This window comes from Eublepharis macularius, chromosome 15, assembly GCF_028583425.1.
Source record: "Eublepharis macularius isolate TG4126 chromosome 15, MPM_Emac_v1.0, whole genome shotgun sequence".
Taxonomy (NCBI): domain Eukaryota; kingdom Metazoa; phylum Chordata; class Lepidosauria; order Squamata; family Eublepharidae; genus Eublepharis; species Eublepharis macularius.
Window position 1 is genome coordinate 31763763 of NC_072804.1, and position 25113 is coordinate 31788875.

Consider the following 25113-nt stretch of genomic DNA (forward strand, 5'->3'; position numbering starts at 1 on the left):
TATTGACCAAGAACCACCTCTTTAAAGAGCTATATGCCAATAAACCATTCATATATATATATTGCACTATGTTTTATCTGTCCTTTGTATTACTCTACTATTTAAAAGGCAAGCCGTACTGGTGACGACTCACTTTTTATCCTTGAGTAGGTGCATTGCCAATGACTCTGGCTTTGAGGCTGCTGCAAAGCACCTGCTTGCCGCTGGGAGGGCGCCTGTCGAATCAACAGCCTACGTACTCCTCCCTGTGCCTCCCTCAAAGCCCTTCCACTCTGGGCTCCAGGCCGCTGCAAAGCGCCCACTTGCCGCTGGGAGGGGGCTCACAGAATCAGTTTTCTAGAGCCTGTTGTATTTTTTCACACAACGGGCATTGTTGCTAGTTTACAATAAAGTGCCAGTGCTCAAGCTTCAGTAAGAATGTCTACAACATATTGCACGAATCCAATGAGATAAAAAAGGTTACAGTGAGGTTGATTAACGTGCTAGCTTATCTATAATTCATTCAGAATAGAAAAGTAATTTCAATAGTCCATATTCACGTTTCAGGCAGCTTGAGGGGAAGGTGAGACAAACGGATGAAGGTTGCGGGCGGGAGGCAAACAGTGGAGCAGAGTCAAAAAGAGTCCAGTAGCACCTTTAAGACTAACCAAGTTTATTGTAGCATAAGCTTTCGAGAATCAAGTTCTGTTCGTCAGATGCCTGATACCGAGACTGGTCAAATACAGAAGAGAAGGAGAGAGAAGACCTCTCTCCTGCTCTTCTGTATTTGACCAGTCTCGGTATCAGGCATCTGACGAACAGAACTTGATTCTCGAAAGCTTATGCTACAATAAAATTGGTTAGTCTTAAAGGTGCTACTGGACTCTTTTTGATTTTGCTACCACAGCCTAACACGGCTAACTCCTCTGCAATAGTGGAGCAGAGTGTTTGTTAGAACAAAGAACCGAAGAGTTTTGAGTAATTTGCTGTACAAAGGGAGCCTAGAGAGGCGGGCATCGTTAGAGGCTTTCCTTCCAGACTTTCATTTGCAAGAGAGTTCTGAACTGTGAAAGGTAAGGGGAAATGGAGCTGAGATCTCCTCTTTCCTGGGGGAAGCTGCTTCTGCATTAGCATTCCATGCAGCCAAGTAAACAGACATGCACACATTTCTTAGCTTAAGAGAGTAAGACATGCTTGATCAGTCCTTAGGAGGGATGCTGTGCTTTATTTTCTTATGAGCCGTCACAGCAAAACTAGCTGATTATGAGAGTTTTAAAATCTTGCATAATCCCATACCCACTAAAGCCATTCGACGCACACAGAGCTATGCTTAATTGCCCTAGCGAGCAGCATAATCCACCCAACCAACTATATAGCTATATCTACCTGCGAGGGAACCAGAACGGAGTCCGGGTGAGTGTGTCGTGGTTGGAATTCTGCAGCAGGAACGAACTGGGAGTCCCGGGTTTGAACCCCACTCGGCCGTGGAAGCTCGCTGAATGACCCTGGGACAGGCACGCTCCCTGGGACTCGCTTCCTTCACAGCCTTGTAGTGAGGCTCAAGCGGAGAAAAGGGGCGGCGAAGGCAGCCCCACAGCAGGCAACGCGCCCCGCCGCCCGCCCTTTGCCTCCGGAGTCCCTGAAGCCCCTCCACAAAGAACTTCACTGGCTCTCCCGCCAAACCCGACCCGGAAGTTGCCGCTCTAGGCAGCACCTGCGCCCGCCGGACGTGACGTCATCACCGGGCGACCAGCCGTAGGGCGTCGTCGCTATGAAGCTCCTGGGGGAAGCCGTCGTCCGGGACCTGCCCCCGGCCCGGCTTCCTGGCGGCTTCTGGGCGGCCGTGGCCGTGTGGCTGGAGAAGCCGCAGGTGGCCAACAAGAGGCTCTGCGGCGCACGCCTGGAAGAGGCACGGAGGCTGCCCCGGCCCGGAGCGGGCCGGCCCCGGGGGACGGGCGCGTCGCCGACCGCTCTGGACGCCGCCTGGGAAGCCGTCTGCTGCTCCAGCTGCCGCCGGGAGCTCGGCCTGCTCCCGGCGTCGGGCCTGGGAGCACCTCCCCAGCAGGAGGTGGAAGTGCTGCTCCGCACCGTGGTGCCCAAAGGCAGCCTTCCCGCGCCCGCCCAGGAGGTGGTCGTCAAAGGTGAGCCGGATTGGAGCCCCTTTCCCGGCCTTTGGGGCGCGAAGCCTCGCTGGTGCCAGGCAGCCTTTCTTTACCGAAAAAAACCCCCTCTCCTTGGCATCGCCTCCGTGGGCGGGGGAGCCAGTGGCTTGAGATCTCTCGGAATTACAACAGATCTTCAGGTGAAAGAGGTCAATTCCCCAGGAGAAAACGGCTACTTTGCAAGGTGGACTCTGTAGCATTTTATCATGCCGAAGTTACTCTCCTTATTAACCCCCCCCCCCCAAGGTTCCAACCCCAAATCTCCAGATATTTTTCAGACGGGACTTGGCAGCCTAGGAACCATGTCTTTGTCATTGGACAACTGCCTTTCTAGTGTTATAAAGGAGGTTTGTGGAAATTGGGGAGGGGAGGTCTCATCGTGCTAGCCTTGCTTCTAAAATAACTTATGATGTTAAAATAGGAGTGAAAATGTTTACTATAAAATGAGTATGCACAAACGCAACCCATCATGGGGTTTTCAAGGCAAGAGATGTTCAGAGGTGGTTGTGTTGGTGTTTTGCTAATGCTTGCCTCTGTGTAGTGACCGAGGACCACCTTGGTGGTCTCCTATCCTAGGAGGATCAAGCGCTTATCTTGACATCCAGGTCAGGACAACGGTAAAACAGCAGAGAACATTAACCAGTATCAGTTTTAGCATTTGTTTAGAATAACTTTTTTTCTGCACAGCATTCTGACTGCAGCCCAGTGAGAAGGGTTAGGCTCAGAGAGTGTTTATCATAGAATCATAGAGTTGGAAGGGGCCATACAGACCATCTAGTCCAACCCCCTGCCCAGTGCAGGATCAGCCTAAAGCATCTCTGAGCATTCACCCAGCCTCTTCTTGAAAACTGTCAGTGAAGGGGAGCTCACCACCTCCCTAGGCAGCTGATTCCACTTTTGAACTACTCTGACCATGAGAAAGTTCTTCCTAATATCCAGCTGGTACCTTTGTGCATGTAATTTAAGCCCATTGTTTCGGGTCCAACCCTCTGCTGCCAACTGGAACAGTTCCCTGCTCTCCTCCAAATGTCAGCCTTTCAGATACTTAAAGAGAGCAATCATGTCCCCCCTCAATCGCCTTTTCTCCAAACTAAACATTCCCAAGGCCCTCAGCCTTTCCTCGTAGGGCTCATGCTCCCTGAACTTTATGACAAAAGGGGCCGGAACCCAAATTTTTCCAGTGCCAGCATAGAGTCACAAGTAGAGGCACATGCTGAATAGCAAGATTTAGATGGAGTTGCTAACAAACCTGAATAAAATTGTTCTGCCTCTTTAACAATGTGTAGAAATGAATAGTGTTTATTAAAAGGATGGGATCTTTTTTCTCCCGGCAGTTGGCAGCCCTGCTGTTACCCTGTGACTTGTTGCCTGAGACCTGCATGTGTCAGCTTGGCAGACCTGGACTAGCTCAGATTTGTTTGTAGGGTTTTTATTTGCTTATTTGCTTTCATTATTTAGATCTTTTTCTTTGTTTGTCATTTAAAGTTCCTCTAGTGAAAAAAGCAGCCTAATTTTTTAAACATGTTTTTTATTTATTTTATTTATTTGCAAGTGAATCAGGAAGTACTGGGTTTGCCTATGCCTTGGAATGATTAGATTGTCTTAGGTCAGCCCTCTCCTTTCTCACTTGCAATGTATCTGCAAGATGAAGATAACAATAAAATTGATCTCTCCCATGAATTACAACAGGATAAAGTAACTGAAGTTCTTAGAACATGGAATGCTGTATGGATGTTGTTATCAAATATGTTGTATTTATACTCTCCTTTTCAAGGTTACCAATTTGAGTAATTAAAGCTATTGTATATTTGTGCAGATGTTTTTAATGGGACTGTAACCTTTTTGCCATTGGAGCAAACCCATGAAGGAAAATACAAGATCAAGAATTGTAACATTTATCAAATTCAACTTCTGCACACAAAAGACAACGAATGGTGAGTTCTGGAAAGGTTCCGCACCCCACCTTCCCCAATTTTTCTCTCTTTTGTAACATGCAGTAAACCAGTTTTGTGAAATTTTGTATATTGTAGTGCTTTGTTACAAGGTCGTCTACTGAAGCAGTACTTTAGCTGTCTGGTTTTGAAGCAGACGATATATTTGGTTTTAAAAGCTTCTTGGGTATTCTATGAGAAGATGTTAGTGAGTCTTTTTAGCAGGATCAAAATGCAGTGCGGGAGCTTAAGTTGCACAAAGTGCCTTATCAGGCTGTATGCTGAAATGTATCTTTTTGCAAAAGGAACAAATAGGTGTTCTGAGAGTGGAAACGGTGCTGAACCTGGCTGTGTCTGGGGTCTGAGTCCCAGCCCCCAGACTTGCCAGGAGGGAGCAGTGGGAGGCAACCGGGAGGCAGTGGCCCTACCACCCCAGCCAGCAACCAGGTCCAGAACCTGCCCACTCCAGGGGGAAGGGGCAAAAGGCCAAAGCCTCAGAGGGCTGGAGGGAGCAGGGAGAGACCAGCCAGTCCCACCCTCTAGGGGGAAGAGAGGGGGCTAAGCAGGACAGAGGAAAAGGGCCAAGGCAGGGGGAATAGGAACCCAGCAGCAGCCCAAACGGAGCCCTTACCAGCCAAGGAGGAGAAGCAGCCACTACAGCCCAGAGCCACACCCTGGCTAGAGGACAGCAGCCTGGCTTGGGAGTTGCTAGGAGCCAAGCCCCTCCAGGTGGAGCTGCCACAGGCATTCTGGGGGAGGAGATGGGTAGCCAGCATCAATGAGCAGGCAGCTCAGAAGCTGGCCAGGGCAATTCCTCCCGAGCAAGGCCAGGCAAGCTCAGCAGCGCAGAAGCCGGCTGGGGCAGCTCCTCGCGAGCAAGGCCAGGCAAGCTCAGCAGTTCAAAGGCCTACTGGGGCAGCTCCTCGTGAGCAAGGACAAGGAGACCTCAGCTGGGGATGGCTCGCATTCAACCCCACCCTCCCAGCAAGGCAAGGAAGCCAAGAAGGGATTAGTGGTAGGAGGGAAGCACCTGAGGGAAGGCACAGCTGGGCCAAGTCAGGAGAGGGAACAAGCCTAGAAAGAGGGCGGGGCGGGGAAAGGAAACGCTATATAAGGTGGCTAGGAAGAGCTCTGAGGTGGTGGGTGTGAGTAAGGGGTGATGGCGTGGCGTGGGAGCAGAGTAGTGCAAGAATGGAGGTTTGGAGGAGAGTTCTGGGAGGAGGAGATGATGGAGGACGCAGGGGGTAAGAAGGCCAGGTTGAGCAGGCCAGCGAGTGGATTGAGAGGGAGTCAGGGTGATGTATACCATCCCTCCTTCCACAGAGCAGGGTCCTGCAGCATCCGTGGTGCCCCTCTGACGTCAGGGCCGGCCCAGCTGGCGCCCTGCCCAGTGGCGGCAGCAACAAGCCCTGACAGGCTTATTTTCTTTGTTGTCTCTCAATGGGAGTAAAACATAATTAAGCTTAAATTCAGTGACACACAAACCTTTTGGCCCTTCCTTCTCCTTGTGTTTTCCTCCCTCCAGAAACAAAAGGAGGTTAGTTAGTTGGCATGCTTAAAATCTTCACAGCCGTGCCTTCAATATGTTCCTTTTTTCTGGTTACTGTCTTTCAGTATAACATATAACTTAAGGTTTTTCTTGTCACATTGGTGACATATGGCACAACTGCATGCAATTGCTTTCGCTTGAGTGACTCTGATTTATATTTTTTTTAATGTTGTTTAAAGGTCTCTCTCAGTTTTATCACCGTCTCCAGAAAACTATATTTCAGATGGAATTCTGTACCCCAAGATAACATGGCTTGGAAATGAACTGCTGACTAAACTGGCTAAATGGTCCGTGGAAACAAAAAAGTGTGAATTTAAGAATACGCTCTCTCTTGTTTCTGTAGATAGATATAATAACACTTACCAAAATTTAAAGGAAAAATACAAAGAAATTGTTAAGGTAAGTAGAATTATTTATTGAAGAACTTTTATTTTGCCTTTCTTCTCGGAAGGAGAAATACTCATTTCATAGTTTTCTTATCAATTATTCGAAGTTTAAAGAAAGTTGCATTTAAACTGAATGCTGTTTTTATAATCTTGAATACATATTGAAGAGGCTTAATTGGAACTTTTCACTCACAGTGTATAACTGTTTGTCCAGTGTGGGAAGCAGGGCTTGTAGTATCTGTTTATACAGCTGAGAGCAAAACCTCTTTTTTGCAGGGGTTCTAAGGTTGCTCGCTTTTACGGTGATGGTGTAGTGGTATACAGGATTTAAACCTCACCAGAGGTACTTAAGGAAAGGCAAAAAGGCAGGAGAGTTCATCTGAAATGCTGTGTTTTGTGTTGTCAGTCTTGCAAATGGTTCTGAAGGGAGCCTGTAAAAATAGAGGGGCTGAGCCCACAGCTATAAAACGACTAGGAGAATATCCAAAAGCCTGTATTTCCATTTTCACTGAAAGGTGTCTATTAGTGATAAAAGCGTGAGATCCACAGGACCAAAAACAAACTTTTTGAATTTTTATTTGAAAAAAAGACAATCAACAATACATAAAGAAACATAACAGCATGTTTAAGTTGCAAAATATTACTCCTCTCCATCTCCTTACTTACTTAAACTCAAGATTTTATACTCAACATCTTATATTTAACATTATGATAAATTTTAGCTGGTAATTAATCCTTTTTATGAGAACAATTGGATGCCAGAGTATGTGAAGCAGTAGGAGAGGACGCAGCTGGGATGCTGGTATCATTACAGTTATAGACAGAGATCCCTTTCTGGGGCTGTTGGTAGTAGCATAATAATAATTTACACTCTGCCTTTTTCACTGAGACCCAAGGCAGATTACACAGTTCTTGTCCATATCTATTAGTTGCTTTTTTAAAAATCTCAGCCTTCTTCCAAAGCTCTCAGCATGGTGCCAGTTATTCTTCCCTCTTCTCATTTTATCTGCTCCACAGCCCTGTGTGGTAGGTTGGGACGAGAGGCAGATATTGGTACCCGTCACCTATTGACCTTCATAGCAGAGTTCAGATTTGAATCTGGCTGTACCCAGTCCTTGTCTCAAGTTACATGAATGTGCCAGAGATCTGAAAACATGTGCCAGGGTTCTTCCACAGATGTTGTCATATGGATTACGTAGTTAAATGCGCAAAACACATCCTCTTTTTCAGATAAGGAGTAGAGAGAGATGTGACTTGAGTTTGACTTGTCCCCATCCAGCATTTCCTGGCCTCAAACGGAAATTCTGCCAGCTTAGTGGACAGTTCTGTTAGCTTGCTACAACTTAACATCTGATTTAAACAAACCCATGAGAAGGTTAAAGGTACTGCGACGAGGCTTGATGGAGGTGTACTATGCGTGGTTTAGTTCCTCTCTGTAGATTAGAAAGAAGGAAGAAATTTAACTCGGGATAAGGCAGCTTCATATGCTCACGGGCAGGCCTTTTTTCCTGCTGGAATGCGCCAGAACGGCTTGTTCAGCTGGTCGGGGGAAGTCCCACTCACCAGCTGAAGAGTGAGGGTTAAAAGTGCTGCTTGTGCCCTTCTGTGCCGGAAAAGGAATTTTGGAAAATGAAGTTGTCACTCCATCCCTATCTAACTACAGTTTTGAGATCCAGTGGCTAAGAATCAAAAAGAGTCCAGTAGCACCTTTAAGACTAACCAATTTTATTGTAGCATAAGCTTTCGAGAATCACAGTTCTCTTCGTCAGATGCCTGATACAGAGACTGGTCAAATACAGAAGAGAAGGAGAGAGAAGACCTCTCTCCTGCTCTTCTGTATTTGACCTTTCTCTGTATCAGGCATCTGACGAACAGAACTTGATTCTCGAAAGCTTATGCTACAATAAAATTGGTTAGTCTTAAAGGTGCTACTGGACTCTTTTTGATTTTGCTACCACAGACTAACACGGCTAACTCCTCTGCATCAGTGGCTAAGAATAAATGTTTTCTTTGGAGGAAGGACTAATTGCATAATATGTATCAAGAAACTTGGTAAGTGAATAGCATGTAATACTGATAATTAATTTCAGGTCTCTGTGCCTTGTTTATCTGAAGGTGTGGCCTGAAGTAACAGACCCTCAGAAATTTGTATATGAAGATGTTGCTATAGCTGCGTATCTGTTGGTAGGTGGTTTTTTAAGCACCAGTTTTTGCACACTATTTCTAATCAAAATACATCACAAATGTAGATGTATTAAGAATGGCTCTTTTGCAAAGTGCTTAAAATGTTTGTATGTACTTGTAGACTAATTCATATACTGGTATGCTACGGCATTTGAAATAAATTACACTGTTAAAAATCCGTCATGTAGCAATGTGAGTGTACATTGCACTTCCTGTATACAGTGAATTGAACAAGAATACAAGAAATGCCATGCAGGATTAAATCAAAGATCAATCTGACCTCAGGAATGCTATGATAATTTTCAGCTAGTTTGGTGCAGTGGTTAAGAGCACAAGACTCTAATCTGGAGAACCAGGTTTGATTCCCCACTCCTCCACTTGAAGCCAGCTGGGTGACCTTGGGTCAGTCACAGCTCTCTCAGAGCTCTCTCAGCCCCACCCACCTCACAGGGTGTTTGTTATGGGGATAATTATAACATACTTTGTAAACACCCACTTTGTTAAGTGGGTGTTAGGTTGTCCTGAAGGGTGGTATATAAATCAAATGTTGTTATTAATACACATTTTTTCAGTTCTATGAGATTTTAATATGCACCTTCTTATTATCAGAAGAGTGAAGTGTGACTGCTTAACCTGATCATGCCAGTTTAATGAGAACTCATTCATTTCTATGTATTGCTAATGTGTGCTCATTTTCTTTACTGTCTTTAAAATTTGGGTTTTGTCTTTTCTTAGATCCTTTGGGAAGATGAGAGAGCTGCCAAAGGCCTGTCCAGAAAACAGTCTTTTGTGGACCTTGGTTGTGGAAATGGTCTTCTGGTCAACATACTAAGCAGCGAAGGGGTAACATTCTTTGAGAAACATTTCTTAACCTGTACTGGTTTCCCTCTGTCTCTGACTTTATGGGATTGCTAGCTGTGCAGGTCCTGTTTCCTCCTCCGTCCTAGCTGCATGCTGGAGAAATTTCCTGGTAGCTCCTGTAGTTCCAGGTTTTGTTCTCACATCTGTGTCAGGTCTTAACCGTGGAACCTCTTTTGGCTATCAGGGCTCAACACTGGAACATGTATTGTATTATATATAAAATGCCCTTTGTAACTTCCATCCCTTTGCCCTATTTTAGTTTGACCAGTGTAAGAAACCTGAACTTGGCTTTATTCTCTTGACTCAAATTGTGTTCTGTAGAACAAATTTCATTCTAGGCATCAGTTGGCAGGAATTTTGAGGGGCGGGGGGAGTTTGCTCTGTCCAAGAAATTGGGAGTTAGCAAGGGCCAAGTTTAGCCCTCATTCCATCAGAGATCCTGGATACACATTCTGCCATATAAGCAAGTGTCTGCCGTTCACTTGATGGGGGGAAATTAAGCAATGTGTTTGGGGTGCAAGACATCCTTATGTGCTCCTCATCCCCTCCAGTTAATGATACTGTCAAGTGTGTTGCCTTACTGTCAGTTAAAGAAAAGTAGCATGCACCCTGGAATGAGAGCTCGGGACTTGAAGGTAAAAATGAAAATGGAGGAGGAGGGTTGTATTTCAAGGTGGAGTTTTGGCCATTGTTTGTATTATTCTGGGGAAGAGGGGTGTGCCTGAATCATAAGGTATGATTAATATCATTTAACAAATAATTCTGAATGAAATCTTTCAGCATCCTGGTAAAGGGATTGATGTTAGAAGAAGAAAAGTATGGAACATGTATGGCCCACAAACGCACTTGGAGGTATTGTTTTAAAAAGTGTGCTCTGTACAGTATTACCCAACTTTGTATTGCTCACATGTGGGTGGGTGGTTTGTTTTCTTTTTTGTGAACACATTCTCTAAAATAATCTTAACTCTTATGACGACAAAACGTTAACTATTATATACAAAATAATTTGAAATACATTGTGGTATGTTATACAGGGCTTTATTTACATACAAGAGGAAGCTGAAAATATTTTCAGTAATGTCAGAAAATGCTAAGTAGAATCCAACCCAGCTCTTGAATGAGTGGAAGGCCCTTTTTGCTTGTGCAAAGGGGAGTGGGTGTCTGCTCCGTTGTAAGCAGCTTTCACTCTCTGAATCAACTTTTTTGTTAATACTGGGTGGGTACATACATTTTATTTATTTCTATGCAACCTCTTCAGTGTCCTGCTTGAGGAAGCTTACAATTAAAAACCTCAATATTAAAACATAAGCCATTGGATATAAGCAGTATAAAAACTATGCATAAAGCAGACCTTTAAAAAGTTGAAGATAAAACCTCTGATTAAAAGCCTGGGTTAAAAAAGATGTGTTTTGGCCTGGTGCCTAAAGGAAAGTAGATGCCAGGTGAGCCTCAAGGGGGAGGGCAGGGGCACAGAGAGCAAGGCTTAACTGGCAGACCTTAACTGGCAGGCTGGGCAGTATGAGAGGAGACATTTGGATCTTGTGTTATGATAGAGAGCCTCCAAAGTGGTTAAAAGAATCAGAATTCTTTTCAATATGTCTGTCTTGGCCACGCCTCATCCTCAGTCATGTCTTGATTCCTTTTAGGAATGTGCAGCTAGTCCGAACAACCTGTATCCAGATGCTGACTGGTTAATTGGAAATCATTCTGATGAGTTGACGCCATGGATACCGGTAATTGCAGCCAGGTAATCTTTGCCAGACCTGAAAACGGGAATTGCTGTGATGTGGATAAAGAGCTACTGCAGGATTGTTCATTTTCTCCTTAACAAATTATAAATTGCTGTTCTATTAGCATGCATAGAACAGTGCACAATGAAAGCAGAACAAATACGGAGGCTATAATGTACATTATTTAAAATCATAAAAGTTATTTAAAGGTACAGTAGAATGAAGTCCTAAGAAAATGTACTGAAAGTTTCATGGTCTGGACAATCACCAAATTTGGTATACTGCTAACTGAAGAGGTTGGAGCAAAATCTAAACACACAGGATTTTTTTCTGTTTGGCACGTCACGTACATTTTGCTTCAGCTATGGAGAGAGCTGCTATAGTATAGTGGTTAAGTGGTTGGGTTGCAAATTAGAACTCTGGTTCAAATCCCACTAGTGCTATGAACTCAGTAGGTGGCCTTGGGTAAGCCGTTCCTCTCAACCTCAGCTGCCCTGCTGTATTGTGGGACTAATAATAACACTGACTTTGTTCACTGCTCAGAATGGGGCACTAATCTGTCTAGAAGAGCACTATGAAAGTACAGTTATCGCTACACATGAAAAGCGCATCCTGTGGGAAGAGTCCCAGCTGCCACCGCTCACCTGGCTAGCAGAGGGAAAGGCCCCGGGAAATAGGAGAGGGAGGCCAGAGGCATGTGTGCAAAGGAAGTATGCTCACTTTGGCACTGGCAAGTGATGTCATTTCCAGTGTAACTTGGAAGTAATGGTTTGCTCTGGGTCTGCATCTGTAAAAAGGGGCCCCAAACACTATATTTTGGGCTGATTTTTAGAGAATTGGTCCCTGGTGTGACCTGTTGCTTCCAGGTTACACCGGAAATGATGCCTTTGCAAGTATGTGCACAGATAAGTTCCACCCCTTCTGCACCTGTCCCCCTTGGTTTGCCCTTTGTGGGGGGCTGGCAACTCTAACTCTTTAGTCACCATGGAAGGCATTGGTTGTGAGCTGGGTACCCCTGTGGTTCCCTGAGACTAAAGATTTGAGAAGAGCTCAATGCACCTCACAGCATCGGGCATCAGGCTCCAGTGGGGACAGCAGATGTGTTTGTGCTGAGGTGGGGAACTGCAGGCTCTCCTCAGTATGGCAGAGCCAAAAAAGATGTTTGGTGGATGGTCAATGTAACTTCAGCAAATTAGGTCTTTTTGTAAAATACGAAGGAAAACCCGGAAAAGTTCTGTAAAAGCGATATAATGTCACTTATTTGTCTTGAATTTGAAAGTAAATTATAATAGAAATGTCATTCTTGTTACTTGCTTATCCAGCTTAGCTCCTCTGAAATTTTGGACAGGAAGATAAGATTGTTGCAGGGTTCATTCTGAGAATCTAGTGAAATCTTTATCATTGGTGCCAAATTTGGCAGATTGAACAATTTTTAGGCGAATGGGAATATTTGTAAACCCCAACAGGGGAAATGTGTCTTTACTAACATTTCCTCTTGTTGCAGGTCTTCCTATTCTTGTTGCTATTTTGTCCTGCCTTGCTGCTTCTTTGACTTCCATGGCAAATTTAATCGGAGGCAAAGTAAGAAGACCCAGTACAGAGAATATCTTGATTTCGTTACAGAAGTGGGACTTGTATGTGGCTTTAATGTTGAAGAAGATTGTCTCCGAATTCCTTCAACCAAAAGGGTAACTTCCTTTAGCATTGTTTTATTTAATGCACTTTAATTAACCTCTGATGCTTTCGATGTTTGATCCTGGGCTGCAGCAGCAATAAATGTCTGAAGCCAGAACTGTGATTGTCACCTCACTTTTGATGAGTGAAGTCCAAGAGAGAGAAAGCACGTGGCAAATCAGGGTCTTGTCTGGGTTGGTAGAAAGTTTTTTTGCTTCTGTTCTTTTCCCATTAAAGGGCTACATTTCTGCTTAGTGTTTGTGGTTTTCCCTTGAACTAATGGGAAGAGAAGGGAAGGCGTAGTTAGGTTAATCGCTCAGTAACTACATCAGATGAGGAGTCTCTCTCTCTTCGCTCGCTCGCTCGCTCTCTCTTTTCTTTTTCTTTGCAGGGGGCTTTCATATGCTGGGACTTGTATGATTCATACTAATAATCAGGCCTGTCATCGGAGTCAGTATCCTTGAGCACCTGCCAAAGCCCATAGGCTAGCAGAGAGTCCCCTCCAAGCCATTGAGATTTGGTTGATCTACCACTTCCCAATTGGAAGCATGTCTGGAGGCAGCTTGACAGAGTAGCCCTCTTACTTGGCCAGGAGAACTTGCAGCATTGCAGTGACTCTCTTTCTCCTTTTAGAGACCTCAGCATCACTTGGGCAAAAGGAATGCGAGGAAGTCACACATGACTCCCTCTAGAGTAGTCACAAGTTGGAGAGAAGGGAGCTACAGTGGAGGATAAAATGGACACTCTGTCGAAGGCTACATTAAAACCTGCAGCTGCCCCATGAATAAAGTGGCGGTGTATCTATAGCAGGCTGGTGTGTATTGGAAATCCATAATCTAGGGCATTAGTGTAAGTGATTGGTCACTACAAACCTGTGAACAGATGACCTCAGAGTGGGAACCTGTTTTTGTTCTGGCCGATTTAATATTTTGTCTAGTGATCATCATTAACATTGGAGGAATTCTGTTGTTGCTTTTTTAGGTATGTTTAATTGGAAGGTCTAGAACATATCTCGCAGCGCAAGGTACTGCACTTGATGATCAGCGAGCACATTACATCAATAGTCGTAGAAGCTGCAGGATGACAATGCCAGATAAGACGGAGGGGTTGCATTCCAGTGAGAATCACCTGGCTGCTCACAATGTCAGAGGACTAGTTGCAGGCAGAGAAGGACCACAAAATACTGCTGGGGAAGGAGCCTTAATATGTAGCTTTCAGCCCAGAGGAAAGGAACCAATCCGAAACTGCACTACTCTCCCCCAAGACTTTGTAGACAGCGTGGTTTTGAAAGTAGCAAACCTGTTGTTAAGTGGAATCCAAGATTTATCTGGAACTTCAGATGCATGGAATCGAGGAGGTAAGGTTTTACTTAATGTACAAAACGAAAATGTGCCATGAGCACTATAGCCATTCTGAAAAGATTTGAGTTTCTTTGAATTTGTATTTAGTTAGTTATACTCTGAGTCTCTGAGATCCTAGTCCAACATTCTAACCATGACACCACATCAGCTCTCCAGTGAAGCATGAGATCTAAAAGCATTTTAATACGCGTGTTGTTCTTACAGTGTAGTGCTGTGAATTGTGCACATCCTGAAAGTTTTCTCAACTTTTAAATTCCGTATAGAAAGCAAGAGAAGTATGATCTAATGTTACCGTATGTAGTGAGGAGGAAAGGGGACAGAGGAGTTAGGGGACACAGAGTAGGCTGTTTTGTCAAGGGATGGGCTCTTGTCTCAGAAAATCCTGGGCTGAACTTTGGCACAATATTGCCCTCTCTGGGTGGGACCAGAGGAGATCTTGTTTCTTGGACGTTTAGAGAGTGGAGGGATGGAAGCATTTTGTGAGCTAAAAAGCAGAGGTGGGGATAGGGGGAACCAGGAATGGATCTCTGTAGAGGAGCACAGAATTATCTGTTCCATAGGTTGCCAGTGGAAAATGAGGAAAGTCTTCATTTACAGAAAGATGAGGAGTGCTGGAATTTAGGCCCATGTAACAACTGAACCAAATCCACAGTAAGCCTGAGTTTTTAATAGCAAATATATGGGAGTGACATGAGGAAATAAGTATAGCTGTTCAGTTTTGATGAAAATGCGTTGTCCACGTGCTCGTAATCTTCCTCACATACTTTATGACCTTGTTATGAAAACAAATCCCAGTATTTATCCCTGGTGAGCCCTATCACAAATAAAGCCCTAGGCAAGGTGCCATTTCCTTTGGGGTTTGGGGTGATGGTGGCTTCTTTTATTGAGAAGAAATACTGCTTCAGTTTGATGTAGTGGTTAAGAGCTCAGGGGAGCTGGGTTTGATTCCCCACTCCTCCACTTGAAGCCAGCTGAGGGACCTTGAGTCAGTCACAGCTTCTCGGAGCTCTCTCAGCCCCACCCACCTCACAGGGTGATTGTTGTGGGAATAATTATAACATACTTTGTAAACCGCTCTGAGTGGGTGTTAAGTTGTCCTGAAGGGCATTATATGAATAGAATGTTGTTGTTGTTCTTATTAATCTGAGAGGAATGTGTGAAGTCCACAGAGACATACACGTATGTTGATTCTGTAGAGACCTTTGTGTCAGTTTGTAATGCTGATTGGCCCAATGCTATCGACAGAGTTGCTGCTTAGCACCTTCTGGCATCTTGGTTTACCAGGGAGCTGGAAGCTCTGAAGAGGTAGGGGAGAAAACATGTAGCAAATAAGACAGAATATTCTCTAGAGTCCATTTAAGGGATGAAAACATGGCAACAGTGGCTGCAAAGATGACTTTTTTTTTGCTACCATTGTGTCTGCTGAATCTCGGTCAGTAAAACTATTTAGGATGGTTCAGAGCTTAATGTTTCCTAAGCAGCACACTTTGAGTGTGAACTCATTTTGGGTAACACACTTTGAGTGGGACATTAGGTGTAATGATTGTACCTGGTTTTTCACCAAGAAAATCTCTCTTATCCAGTGAGATACCAGTTTAAGAACAGATCCTATTCTGGAGGTATCAATAGCAGCCTCTTGTCAGAGTTCCATGAATAGCTTCAAGTTGGTTTCCCTGATTGATAGTGTTTGGGGGTTGTTCAGGCTACTTCCTACATCCTTGTCCATCCCGGTGGGAGAAGTTGCTAAAAACTATGAGGGAGTCCAGTAATAGGTCCCTCTTACAAGAGAGATTGCCTTGGCAGCTGGGAAGGAACTTGGGATTTGCCCACTTCTTAAGAAGTCATCTTTGGATAAGGGGTGGGGTGCAGTTATTGACCTGTGCCGTTCATATGAGTCTTTTATGCACTGTGGCTGCACAGATGAGGGCATGTTCAGCAAGACACAGAGAAGAATAATGGCTCTGCATTCTCAGGAGCCTAAATGTAAAAGTCTCATATTTGTTTTCTGTAGAGAGTCTCACCTTGAGTGAAATTGCAACTCATTTAAATGAGGATACTTTGAAAAGCCTGAAGAATGAATATGGAGGCCTGCAGACCTTGCTTAGAAACCATCATCAAGTGTTTGAAGGTAGGAACATGAAAACTTTTGCTTCCCCATCTGTACAACAGAAATAACTGTGGCGTACCTGTGTAAGTTACTGTGAAAACGAACAAAACATAATTGGTAGGTGTTCATAAATTATTGCAGGAATGTTTCTTATTTTGAAGGCCAGCTAGCAGTTTGAGACACACAGGCTTGGATCCTGACTAGAATTTCTGCAGGCATGGCAGCGAGTGATCTTTGCCAATTCCCCCCTCCTGTACTAGCCAAAAGTGCCTCTGTGTAATGTTGCTTGCAGGGAACAGAAGACCCCAGGAATAATTTGGAGGGAATCAGAGGTCTCTTGCGGAAGGGGAAAACTGGCAAAAATCACCTCCTCTTTTTAATAGAACCATATAAACCATCAAAATTTAGTTTTAATAAGTTCACAATGTATCTGGCTTACATTACACACTCTTAAATATTAGCAGCTCTGCTACTGATTTTTGTTAAGAAAAAAATGTTAAGGTGCTCCAGTGTTAGCCTTATACATAGGCGATTAATGGAAGGCCAGCAATGGAAAATGTACATTCTTTAGGCACAGATGATGCCGGAATGAACAGGTAATCCATTGCCAGTTTTCCAAACCTTGGCAACTCTTTAAATGGTTATAGCAAGATATAAGAGAGATTGTAAGAGAGCCAGTTTGGTGTAGTGGGTAAGAGCAGCAGGACTCTGATCTGGAGAACTGGATTTGATTTCCCACTCCTCCGCTTGAAGCCAGCTGGGTGACCTTGGGTCAGTCACAGCTTCTCGGAGCTCTCTCAGCCCCACCCCCCTCACAGGGTGATTGTTGTTGGGATAATAATAACACACTTCATAAACCGCTGTAAGTGGGTGTTAAGTTGTCCCGAAGGGTGCTCTATAAATCGAACGTTGTTGTTATCAGATGTGTTATAAGAGTAAACAAATCTTTTGTGGTCTTTAAATGTTTTCCATCCCTCCCCAAAAGTGAATCATGAGGCCAGCTGGAGGAACAGGCTGGGGCTAGGAGAAGAGCCCTGGGTGGTGTGATTGCAAAGGCAGGGCTGCTTCTGCAGAACGTGCCAGATGGCCATGAAATGCTGCTGGGACCTCCAAAATGCTGTTGGTTTAGGATCACTGAACATGAAAAATAAAAAATACCAACGTCCTTGGTGTTAACCAGTGTGCTGTTCATGTGTTTTGTGTTTGGGGGCAGGGGGTTACTTTGCAGATGGGTGCAAAGTGCATTCTGCTTCATATAGTTGGAGAGACACACACACTCCATCTCTGTATCTTCCTCTTCACTTCAGTGCTCAATGGAAGAGTTTATATTCGTGACTGGAGAGAAGAGAAGCTGCCAAGCAAAAAGAAGCCAGGCGTGCTAGCTAAGCAAAGAGTTTCCTCGAAAGCCACAAAAACCCGTTTGTGTTGGTTTGACATTCACCATCCTCATGGCTGTCCGTTGACTTCCGAATGCTGTTCTTATGCTCACGGCATTGAGGAACTGAGGCCTCCCCCAGGCTGTGCCAAGGAAAAGTTGTGCCAAGCAGTAAGGACTGGCTCTGGTGGACTCCAGGACCCATTAGGAGCGCTGCACTTCATCTGATGGCATACCCTAACAATGCTGATTTTCATTTCTATAGTAAAATGCCAATTGAATCGCCATTTTTCAAAATAATTTCAAGATGTTTTATTTTTGCTTTGTTTTCCTTTTGTTTTGCTGAACATGCAAAACAGGTTCATGGTGAGGAAAAATCTTTTAGTAAAATGTGGCAGGTAAGGGTCTTGCTGTTGTGTAACGTGTTGCGGTATTAACTGCCTTGCATACACACACTTTCTCTGGGCCATTTTTGTTAGTCTGTAGGACAGTCACGGAATTTCCCATTTCCCCCTTTATGAAAAGTGAGTTTTGTTTTGTCGCTTTAAAATTGTCTCAGTGATGGCATGGAGGAGCTGGTTTTTGCTCGCTTCCTGCTTTCCTGGCTTCACTGGTCTCTGCATTCAGCCAGGTGCTACTCGTTGGCATGTTCAGTTGGTAATGGTGTTTGTTCCATTCCGGCACATCAAGAACCATATTTTAGGGTTCTTTCATAGGTTCTTTAAAACATTAAGATACCTGAAATCAAAATCTCAGGGAAGGCTTCTGTTTCATTCTGTGCTACTCTGACTGGGGCCCTGCTACGTGGCTTGAAAGCCATATTGTGCGCCCGCATCAGAATCTTTCCAGCAATGTGCAATGGATTCTTGCGTGCCTGCAGATTTCGATCAGAGGGGACAGGAGCATGGATGAATCTGGCTGTTGCGCTTCAGTCCCCATTGAATAAGAAACTGCTGTGTGATCACATCTTTGTCTTGGACAGGCTTTATGGCAACAGATTCCAGCACTGAGATGGGGAGTCCTTCTTGCACCCAAATCTGCTACCATGTCCACTTTTAAACAGGACTTTTTTTAAAAAATGAGGGGGAACCTGGTAAGCATAGCCAGAGGCAGGCAGAGGGTGAAGACCATAAACCCATGTGGCTTCTCTGACTGGAAGGAGGAATGGGCGTTCAGCCACGTTGGCTGCCTTCCTAGATAGTTTTAAACATTTGCATTTCCCTCCTAGCCAAAAACCAGGTCTCAATTCATTGCTCTCTAACTTCCAAAAACTAAGAGAGTCCCGTAGCACCTTTAAAGAAGTGTAGTGTAGCATAAGCTTTCTTTGTCAGGCATGAGAGAACCAGAGTATATTGAAGTCATGTAGTTTGGATTTGCTGGTAAGCATCTTTTTTTTAAAAAAAAGCAAGTGAGAGAGTCAGCCAATCACAGGGAGTAGTGTTGGGCAGGTAACTTAGTTCAAGCTGCTCTGAATAAGGCTTCTTGCCCACAGGTGGCTGCATGTGCTCTTGCCTTTCAAGGGCAGGGAAGAGGAACATTTCAACGGCTAACAAATGTGTCAGCTCTGAATGGTTTCTACATTTCCATCTTGATAGGCCATGAGAAGAAAGTTTCCATTTTTGCAAACCTGTAAACAGGTTTCTGACAGGAGAAAGAGACTTTAGGGGCTTAGCTTACAAATTGAGGCTTTGACAGAAGTTGACCACACTGAGTGTGACCATTGTCACACTGAGAATGACAACTAAGAAAGCAAAAGAAATGGCTATAGCAAAAATGCACTTTGACAGGGAACAGTGTGAGTGTGCTGAGGGTGTCTGCATGTATGAGAGGGCACAGAAGTGTGGAGGTTACATGTTGTTAATCTGCTCTGAGCCCATGTGCGGGGAGAGCGGACTACAAATTAAATAAATAAAAAAGCAGAATCTGCTGCTGTGCATGAAGTGAGGGGCTGGCAAGGTGAGTGTGGGTTAAGGTTGTGTAGGAGCAAGCTACTGGTGTATGTTTTGGTTTGTGAATGTGATGTGGGGTTGAAGAGTATCTTAAAGCATCCTATGTTGTGATCTGGCAACAGCCTGCTCACTCATCTGCTTCTAACATACGTGCACCATGTGAGTGTGCACCTTGAACATATCTACAGTTTATTGTCGAAGGCTTTCACGGCTGGAGAACGATGGTTGTTGTGGATTTTCCGGGCTGTATAGCCATGGTCTTGGCATTGTAGTTCCTGACGTTTCGCCAGCAGCTGTGGCTGGCATCTTCAGAGGTGTAGCACCAAAAGACAGAGTTCTCTCAGTGTCACAGTGTGGAAAAGATGTTGGCAGGTCATTTATATCTACTCAGGAGGGGTGGGGTTGAGCTGAGTCATCCTGTAAGAGTTTCCCAGGGTGTGGAATGCTAATGGAGGGAGGCTTCACTGTATCCTGAGGAGGTTCTTTTGCATATGGATTGGTGCTTGATGTACTAATCTTCTCTGCAGGGCTATTGTCGGGCATAGAGTGTTTTGTTAGCCCGGTGTTTTTCAGGGCTGGAAACCATGTTCTATTCATTCTTAAAGTCTCTTCTTTCCTGTTGAAATTGTGCTTATGCTTATGAATTTCAATGGCTTCCCTGTGCAGTCTGACAAAGTAGTTGGAAATGTTGTCAAGTATTTTAGTGTCCTGGTATAAGATACTGTGTCCTGTTTGAGTTAGGCTATGTTCAGCCACTGCTGATTTTTCAGGATGGCCAAGTCTGCAGTGTCTTTCATGTTCTTTTATTCTTGTCCGGATGCTACGCTTTGTGGTCCCAATGTAAACTTGTCCACAGTTGCAGGGTATACGGTATACTCCTGCAGAGTTGAGGGGGTCTCTACTGTCTTTTGCTGAACGTAGCATCTGTTGTATTTTTCTGGTGGGTCTGAATACTGTTTGTAAGCTGTACTTTTTCATAAGCTTTCCCATCTGATCAGTGCTTCAGCTGGCAGGCAGGCAGACACTCTCACCTGCCAGCTGGAGCCTGCCGCAGGGTTTTTTTTTATAATTTTTTTTTATTTTTCATAACTACAAAACACTACACAGCACTACACAAGACTATCACAAGGAAAGGGGAGAGGGAAGGGACAAAGGGGGGTGGAAAAAGAAAAAGGGGGGGAATGAACTACAAACACTAAACACTACACTTCAATGTTTCCCTTCATACTGTCATAATACAAAAATAGCTCCAAAGGATAATGATGGAGTGGTTAATCATACAGAGAATAAACATTTCAAATTCTGATTAAACTTTCCTCCCCCTTCTAGGTCCCGGACGCAATTCTCTCTGTGCAACCGCTGTTGCGGTGCTCTCCTCCTCCTCCCCCCCTCCAGCTCCTCCTTTTCTTCGTTCTCGGTGCAGCAGAGTTCTGGGTTTTTATTCTCAAAATCCTTTAGTTGATCTTCTGATAATATCTTATAGGCCTGATCTTTATATCTAAACCATATTCCTTCCGGGAATAACCATTTGTACTTTATTCCATGGTCCCTCAGAAGAGCTGCAAACTTTTTATATTTAAAACGCCTTTTCCGGACTAGAAATGGAACGTCCTTCAAAATCTTGACTTTCAAACCCATAAAGTCCAAATCCGCATTGTATGAGTTATATAGGATGGTGTCCCGAATCTTTTTAAATGAAAAGTCAATAATGATCTCACGAGGCAACTGTCGCTTTGTTGCATATTTTGAAGAAGCCCGATGGACCTCCAAAATGGCGCTTTTAACCTCTTCTTTAGTCGTCCTCGCGGGTATCGCCAATAGTTCCGAGACCACCTCCCACAGATCCTCTTTTTCCTCCTCTTTCACGTTTTGGAGACGCAAAATTGTCTGCGTTCGTTCCATCTGTAGCCCGATCAGCTGGTTCTCAACCAACTTCAACTCCTTTTTTGTAGCCTTCACAAGTGACGCACTTTCCAGAGCAGACTTCTCTGCCCCCCCCCCGCTGCTGCCTTAATGGTTTTCACCAGCCGAGAGGAGCGTCCGGCATGGCTGAGAAAACGAAACCGAATCGAGCCTGCCGCAGGTTTGAAAGCGCCCTGAAGCTTCCCAAAGCAACCCACATCGCTTCAGGAAACTTTGATTTGGGATTTCTGAATCAGGGCCAGCATGCTGGACCTGATTTGGAAATCCGGATCTTTATGAATCGGGTCACCACCATGGGTGGTGGTGGTGGGGAAATAGAGAGCCTTTTTTACCAAGCAGGCTGAACCAGTCCTTTTAAACCATCCCTCCCTTGACTGCAGCCGTTCTCTTTTTCTGCCTTCAGTATTGACACCATCTTCCATCATCACCTTCTTCTCCAGAGATTCTTTTTGCCTCTGCCTAACAATCCTTAGGATTATCAGTGATGGCAATAAACAGTCTTGCATCTTAAGGATTCTGTTGGCTGTTCCTTACCAGACACTCAGTCTAATAGGACGGCTGAGCTGCTCCCCCTCTCCAGTGATTTGCAAACTAGCTTTGTTATCAGTCTTTATTAGAACCTTTTCCTTCATCATGTCAGGTAGGAAACTCTTCTATCACGACCTTGCAAGGGATTCTTCATTTCCCGAAGGTGTTTATTGTTTATAGTTATGTTATTGTTTATAGTTTAAATACAGAAAATTGGTATAGGCAGAACATTGAGTATCTGAGAAAAAAAGTCTCATGCAATTGCTGGCCTTTGAAGAAAGCATTGTGGAGAAAACAGCTATACACATCTTAAATGAAAAAGGGGGAGGGTGAGACTTGGTGGCAGCATTGTACTTTTGAAGTAGCCCATATTCTTTTTTTATTACAACTATTTCTCATAACATTAATTAAATTTCAAAAGTGCAAATTTTCATTGTCCACAATTGTAATTCTTGTGTATCTAGGGGGCTATATGAGTGCTAATTTGCAAAATTTTTAATGCTGTACTTCACTCCTACGTCTTCATCACAACAGTTTGCATCCCCTGTACCTTCAGCCCAGGTCAGACGCCCGTCCCTCTGGAGTGCTTTTTACATAAAAAACTTTCTCTGACCTCTTCTTTCAATTCATACTCTCCAACAGTTTCTCAGAATCTTTGACTGTGCTCTAGGTACACTATGAAAAATTCCATTGAATCACAATAGGACCTCTCTTTTTCTGCTGTCTTGAGCAAACTTCTCAAAATGAGTTTCTCTAAAGACTGGATGGCCACTATGTGAAGCAGTCTGCTGACGAGATGGACTACTGGTTTGATCCAGCAGGCCTCTCCTTATGCCTTTATGATCTATCATCGTTCCCTTGATAACAAGGGCAGATAAGCTTAGTAAAAACAAAATGGAAGGTATGCGTACACATGCTGAGGATCCATATTTTAGTGGAAGAGTGTGTTTTGTGTGCAGGAGATCCCCGAATCAACGTGAGTACTGATACACGTGTCGCTCTTCGGGTGGTGAGATATACATCTATGAGTACAGGTGGTCCGCCAGCCCCTGAGGAAGTCATGAGGACGAAATCTGCCGCTTAGCCAGTTGCAGTTAGGGCTGCTTTTTGGTTGGACACTACAAATAACATCTGGGAAGACACCTGTATGGAAAGAAAAGAGAAGACATCAAATATATTAAGGATCAGAAGTGACTCATACTTACCATCTCTTCTACCTACGGAGTACTTGCCTTGTTCCTAAGAGGATCAGAGCGGGGCATGGAGTTCCCTGCATGGTTTGGACTGTGAGATAAGGACATTCTTAGAGATAGAGTATATGAATGCACTGTTTGCACATTGGATGAATTTTTCACACAGTGATTGTCCTTTTGTTAAACAATAACAAATGAATATTTTTCTAAATACCCAGGTGATTTTTCATTGTGTAGTCTTTCTTCTGTACCGGGTATTGCCTTGTTATAGTGGCTGAGATGGGGGCTGGAGCTCTGGATAGGAACTTTGGAGTTCCGGTCTAGAAATAACAATGAATTCACTAACAGGACGTAGGGAAACCTCTCTTTACACAGACTCAGTCACTCCTGCTGCTCAGTACGGGGTTCTGTGAGTCTGCTTTTGCCTATGGTGATTTGCAACCTTGTGTCTTTCATACCCCATCCACTGGTTTTTTTTAATCTCTAGATAAGGCCCATAACACATGCCTGCCAAAAGGGTCAACTCATCAGACTCGGAGCATCCCTGTGGTGACTGCTGACTCGACCACAGGAGGAGAACCTCTCAGGCTCTCTAGAACATTTGCACCATGTCTGAGCTCGGCTTGGAGCCAGCCCACAGATGGCAACTTAGTGGTCCTACCAAACTCAGGAAATGCCAACTATTATGACTGTCTGGCACCACAAACCTCTGCCTTTTAAGGAACACTAACAAGGGATGAATGGCTGACATGTCATCCTTCTATCCATGGGTGGGGAATGATTGACAATCAAGTGATTGTATCTCTTCTGTGGGTAATTGTCCCTGAAACCACCAGGAAAATGTGGTCTAGTCTCTTGCACTCCCAAGCCTCTGTGACATCTTTTAGGTATCCAATGCCAGCCTAAGTTGTGAGCTGACCATTTCGTTACCCCCCGCCAGGACAGCCATTAGAACATGCGAATGTTTGATGGATGGTACTTAGCCAAGACTTGGGAGCAAAGAATGTATCCCCTCCTGCCAGTCTAGGAGAGAAAACAAACTGAATGTGGGGGCAACCCCAAAGAAAAAGCTTTCTCCACAGGCCTGCTTCATCTGCTCTTTCGGTTTGGCCTCATATTCATTAAGTATACTCTTATCCATCCCTTCCCTTAGCATAGATGGGCCTAAATAAAACAAGCAATAGAAAGAACTTTAAACACCCAAACACACATTACAACATAACGAGGAGGGCTGTGACAGAACAGCCCCTCAGACATGCTAGCACTGCTCCTTGCCCTCTGAGGTGTCTAGGGCTCACAATGGCAGTCCTGGTACTTGCCACTCATGTGAGGCTCCCCCAACCTTCCAAGAGGCTTTTGCTCTTTTTCATGTTCACAGCCACCACTTGTCCTTTGTGGGAATTGCCTATGGAGCGGGTGAAGGTTCCACATTCCCTTGTGCAGACTTGCCTCTCGGAGCCCTGCCTTGTGCCCAGTCTGCTGCTACCCAGTGCTTGTTTACTGCAAGCATGTACCACAGGGGGATCAGCCAATGGCCAACCCACCCACCCACCCCTTCCCGTGGCACCTGTTTTAGATAGCGTAATTAAGCAGTGGGAATCTGTGTGGTACAGAGAGCAACTACCAGCATTTAAGAATGTCAAAAGCATTTATTAAAAGAAAAAAATATTTGCACTCCTGTAAGCACAGCTTCAAAGCAAGCAAAGGAACTAAAAAAAATTCACCTTTGAAAGTTTCTTGCCATGAAAACCCCACCGGGGTCGCCATAAGTCAACTCTGACTTGAGGGTAACACACACACACCTACCTAACCTTGTGAGGCAGGTTGGGAATATATGATTGGCCCAAGGTCACCCAGCAAGTTGCATGGCAACGGGTTTGAATCTGGGTCTGCTCAGGCTGTGTCTGATACTCTTTAACTGCTATGCCATCCTGGCTGTCATACATATTGCTGTCCATTCAGTTTTGCCACCCTCTAGCCAAAGATCTACTACATTAAATGCTTCCAACCCTTCTCCCTTGCTGCCCCTTATGACTGAATCCAATGCTGCCTCTTTGATCAGATACAGTTCTGCTTTGTTCATAAGAACAGTGGTCAAATGGTTGAACTTAAGTTACTCAGATTCTGCAGTGGGGGAAAAAAAGGAACATTACAGGCTCTTGTAGCAGAGGGTTTAAGTGGTCAGGCTATAAGTCAGCACTCTGTGGGTTTGAATCCCCCT

General features: G+C 44.5%; 1 protein-coding gene across 1 annotated transcript; it reads left to right on the plus strand.

The window, feature by feature from the left end:
* The first annotated feature begins 1750 nt into the window (after positions 1-1750).
* On the plus strand, positions 1751-20326 carry TRMT44 (tRNA methyltransferase 44 homolog). Its single transcript, XM_054999893.1, has 11 exons — positions 1751-2120; positions 3958-4075; positions 5801-6020; positions 8123-8191; positions 8927-9034; positions 9833-9904; positions 10699-10799; positions 12287-12470; positions 13438-13813; positions 15829-15945; positions 17232-20326. Exons 1-11 carry the CDS (start codon positions 1751-1753, stop codon positions 17525-17527), a joined length of 2031 nt encoding a protein of 676 aa, XP_054855868.1. The 3' UTR covers positions 17528-20326.
* The last annotated feature ends 4787 nt before the right edge of the window (positions 20327-25113 follow it).

Coding starts and splice junctions, on each gene's coding strand:
- TRMT44 (XM_054999893.1), top strand. CDS start 1,751: ATGAAGCTCCTGGGGGAAGCCGTCGTCCGGGACCTGCCCCCGGCCCGG. Junction 2,121..3,957: donor CCAGGAGGTGGTCGTCAAAG/GTGAGCCGGATT, acceptor ATATTTGTGCAG/ATGTTTTTAATGGGACTGTA. Junction 8,192..8,926: donor CTATAGCTGCGTATCTGTTG/GTAGGTGGTTTT, acceptor GTCTTTTCTTAG/ATCCTTTGGGAAGATGAGAG.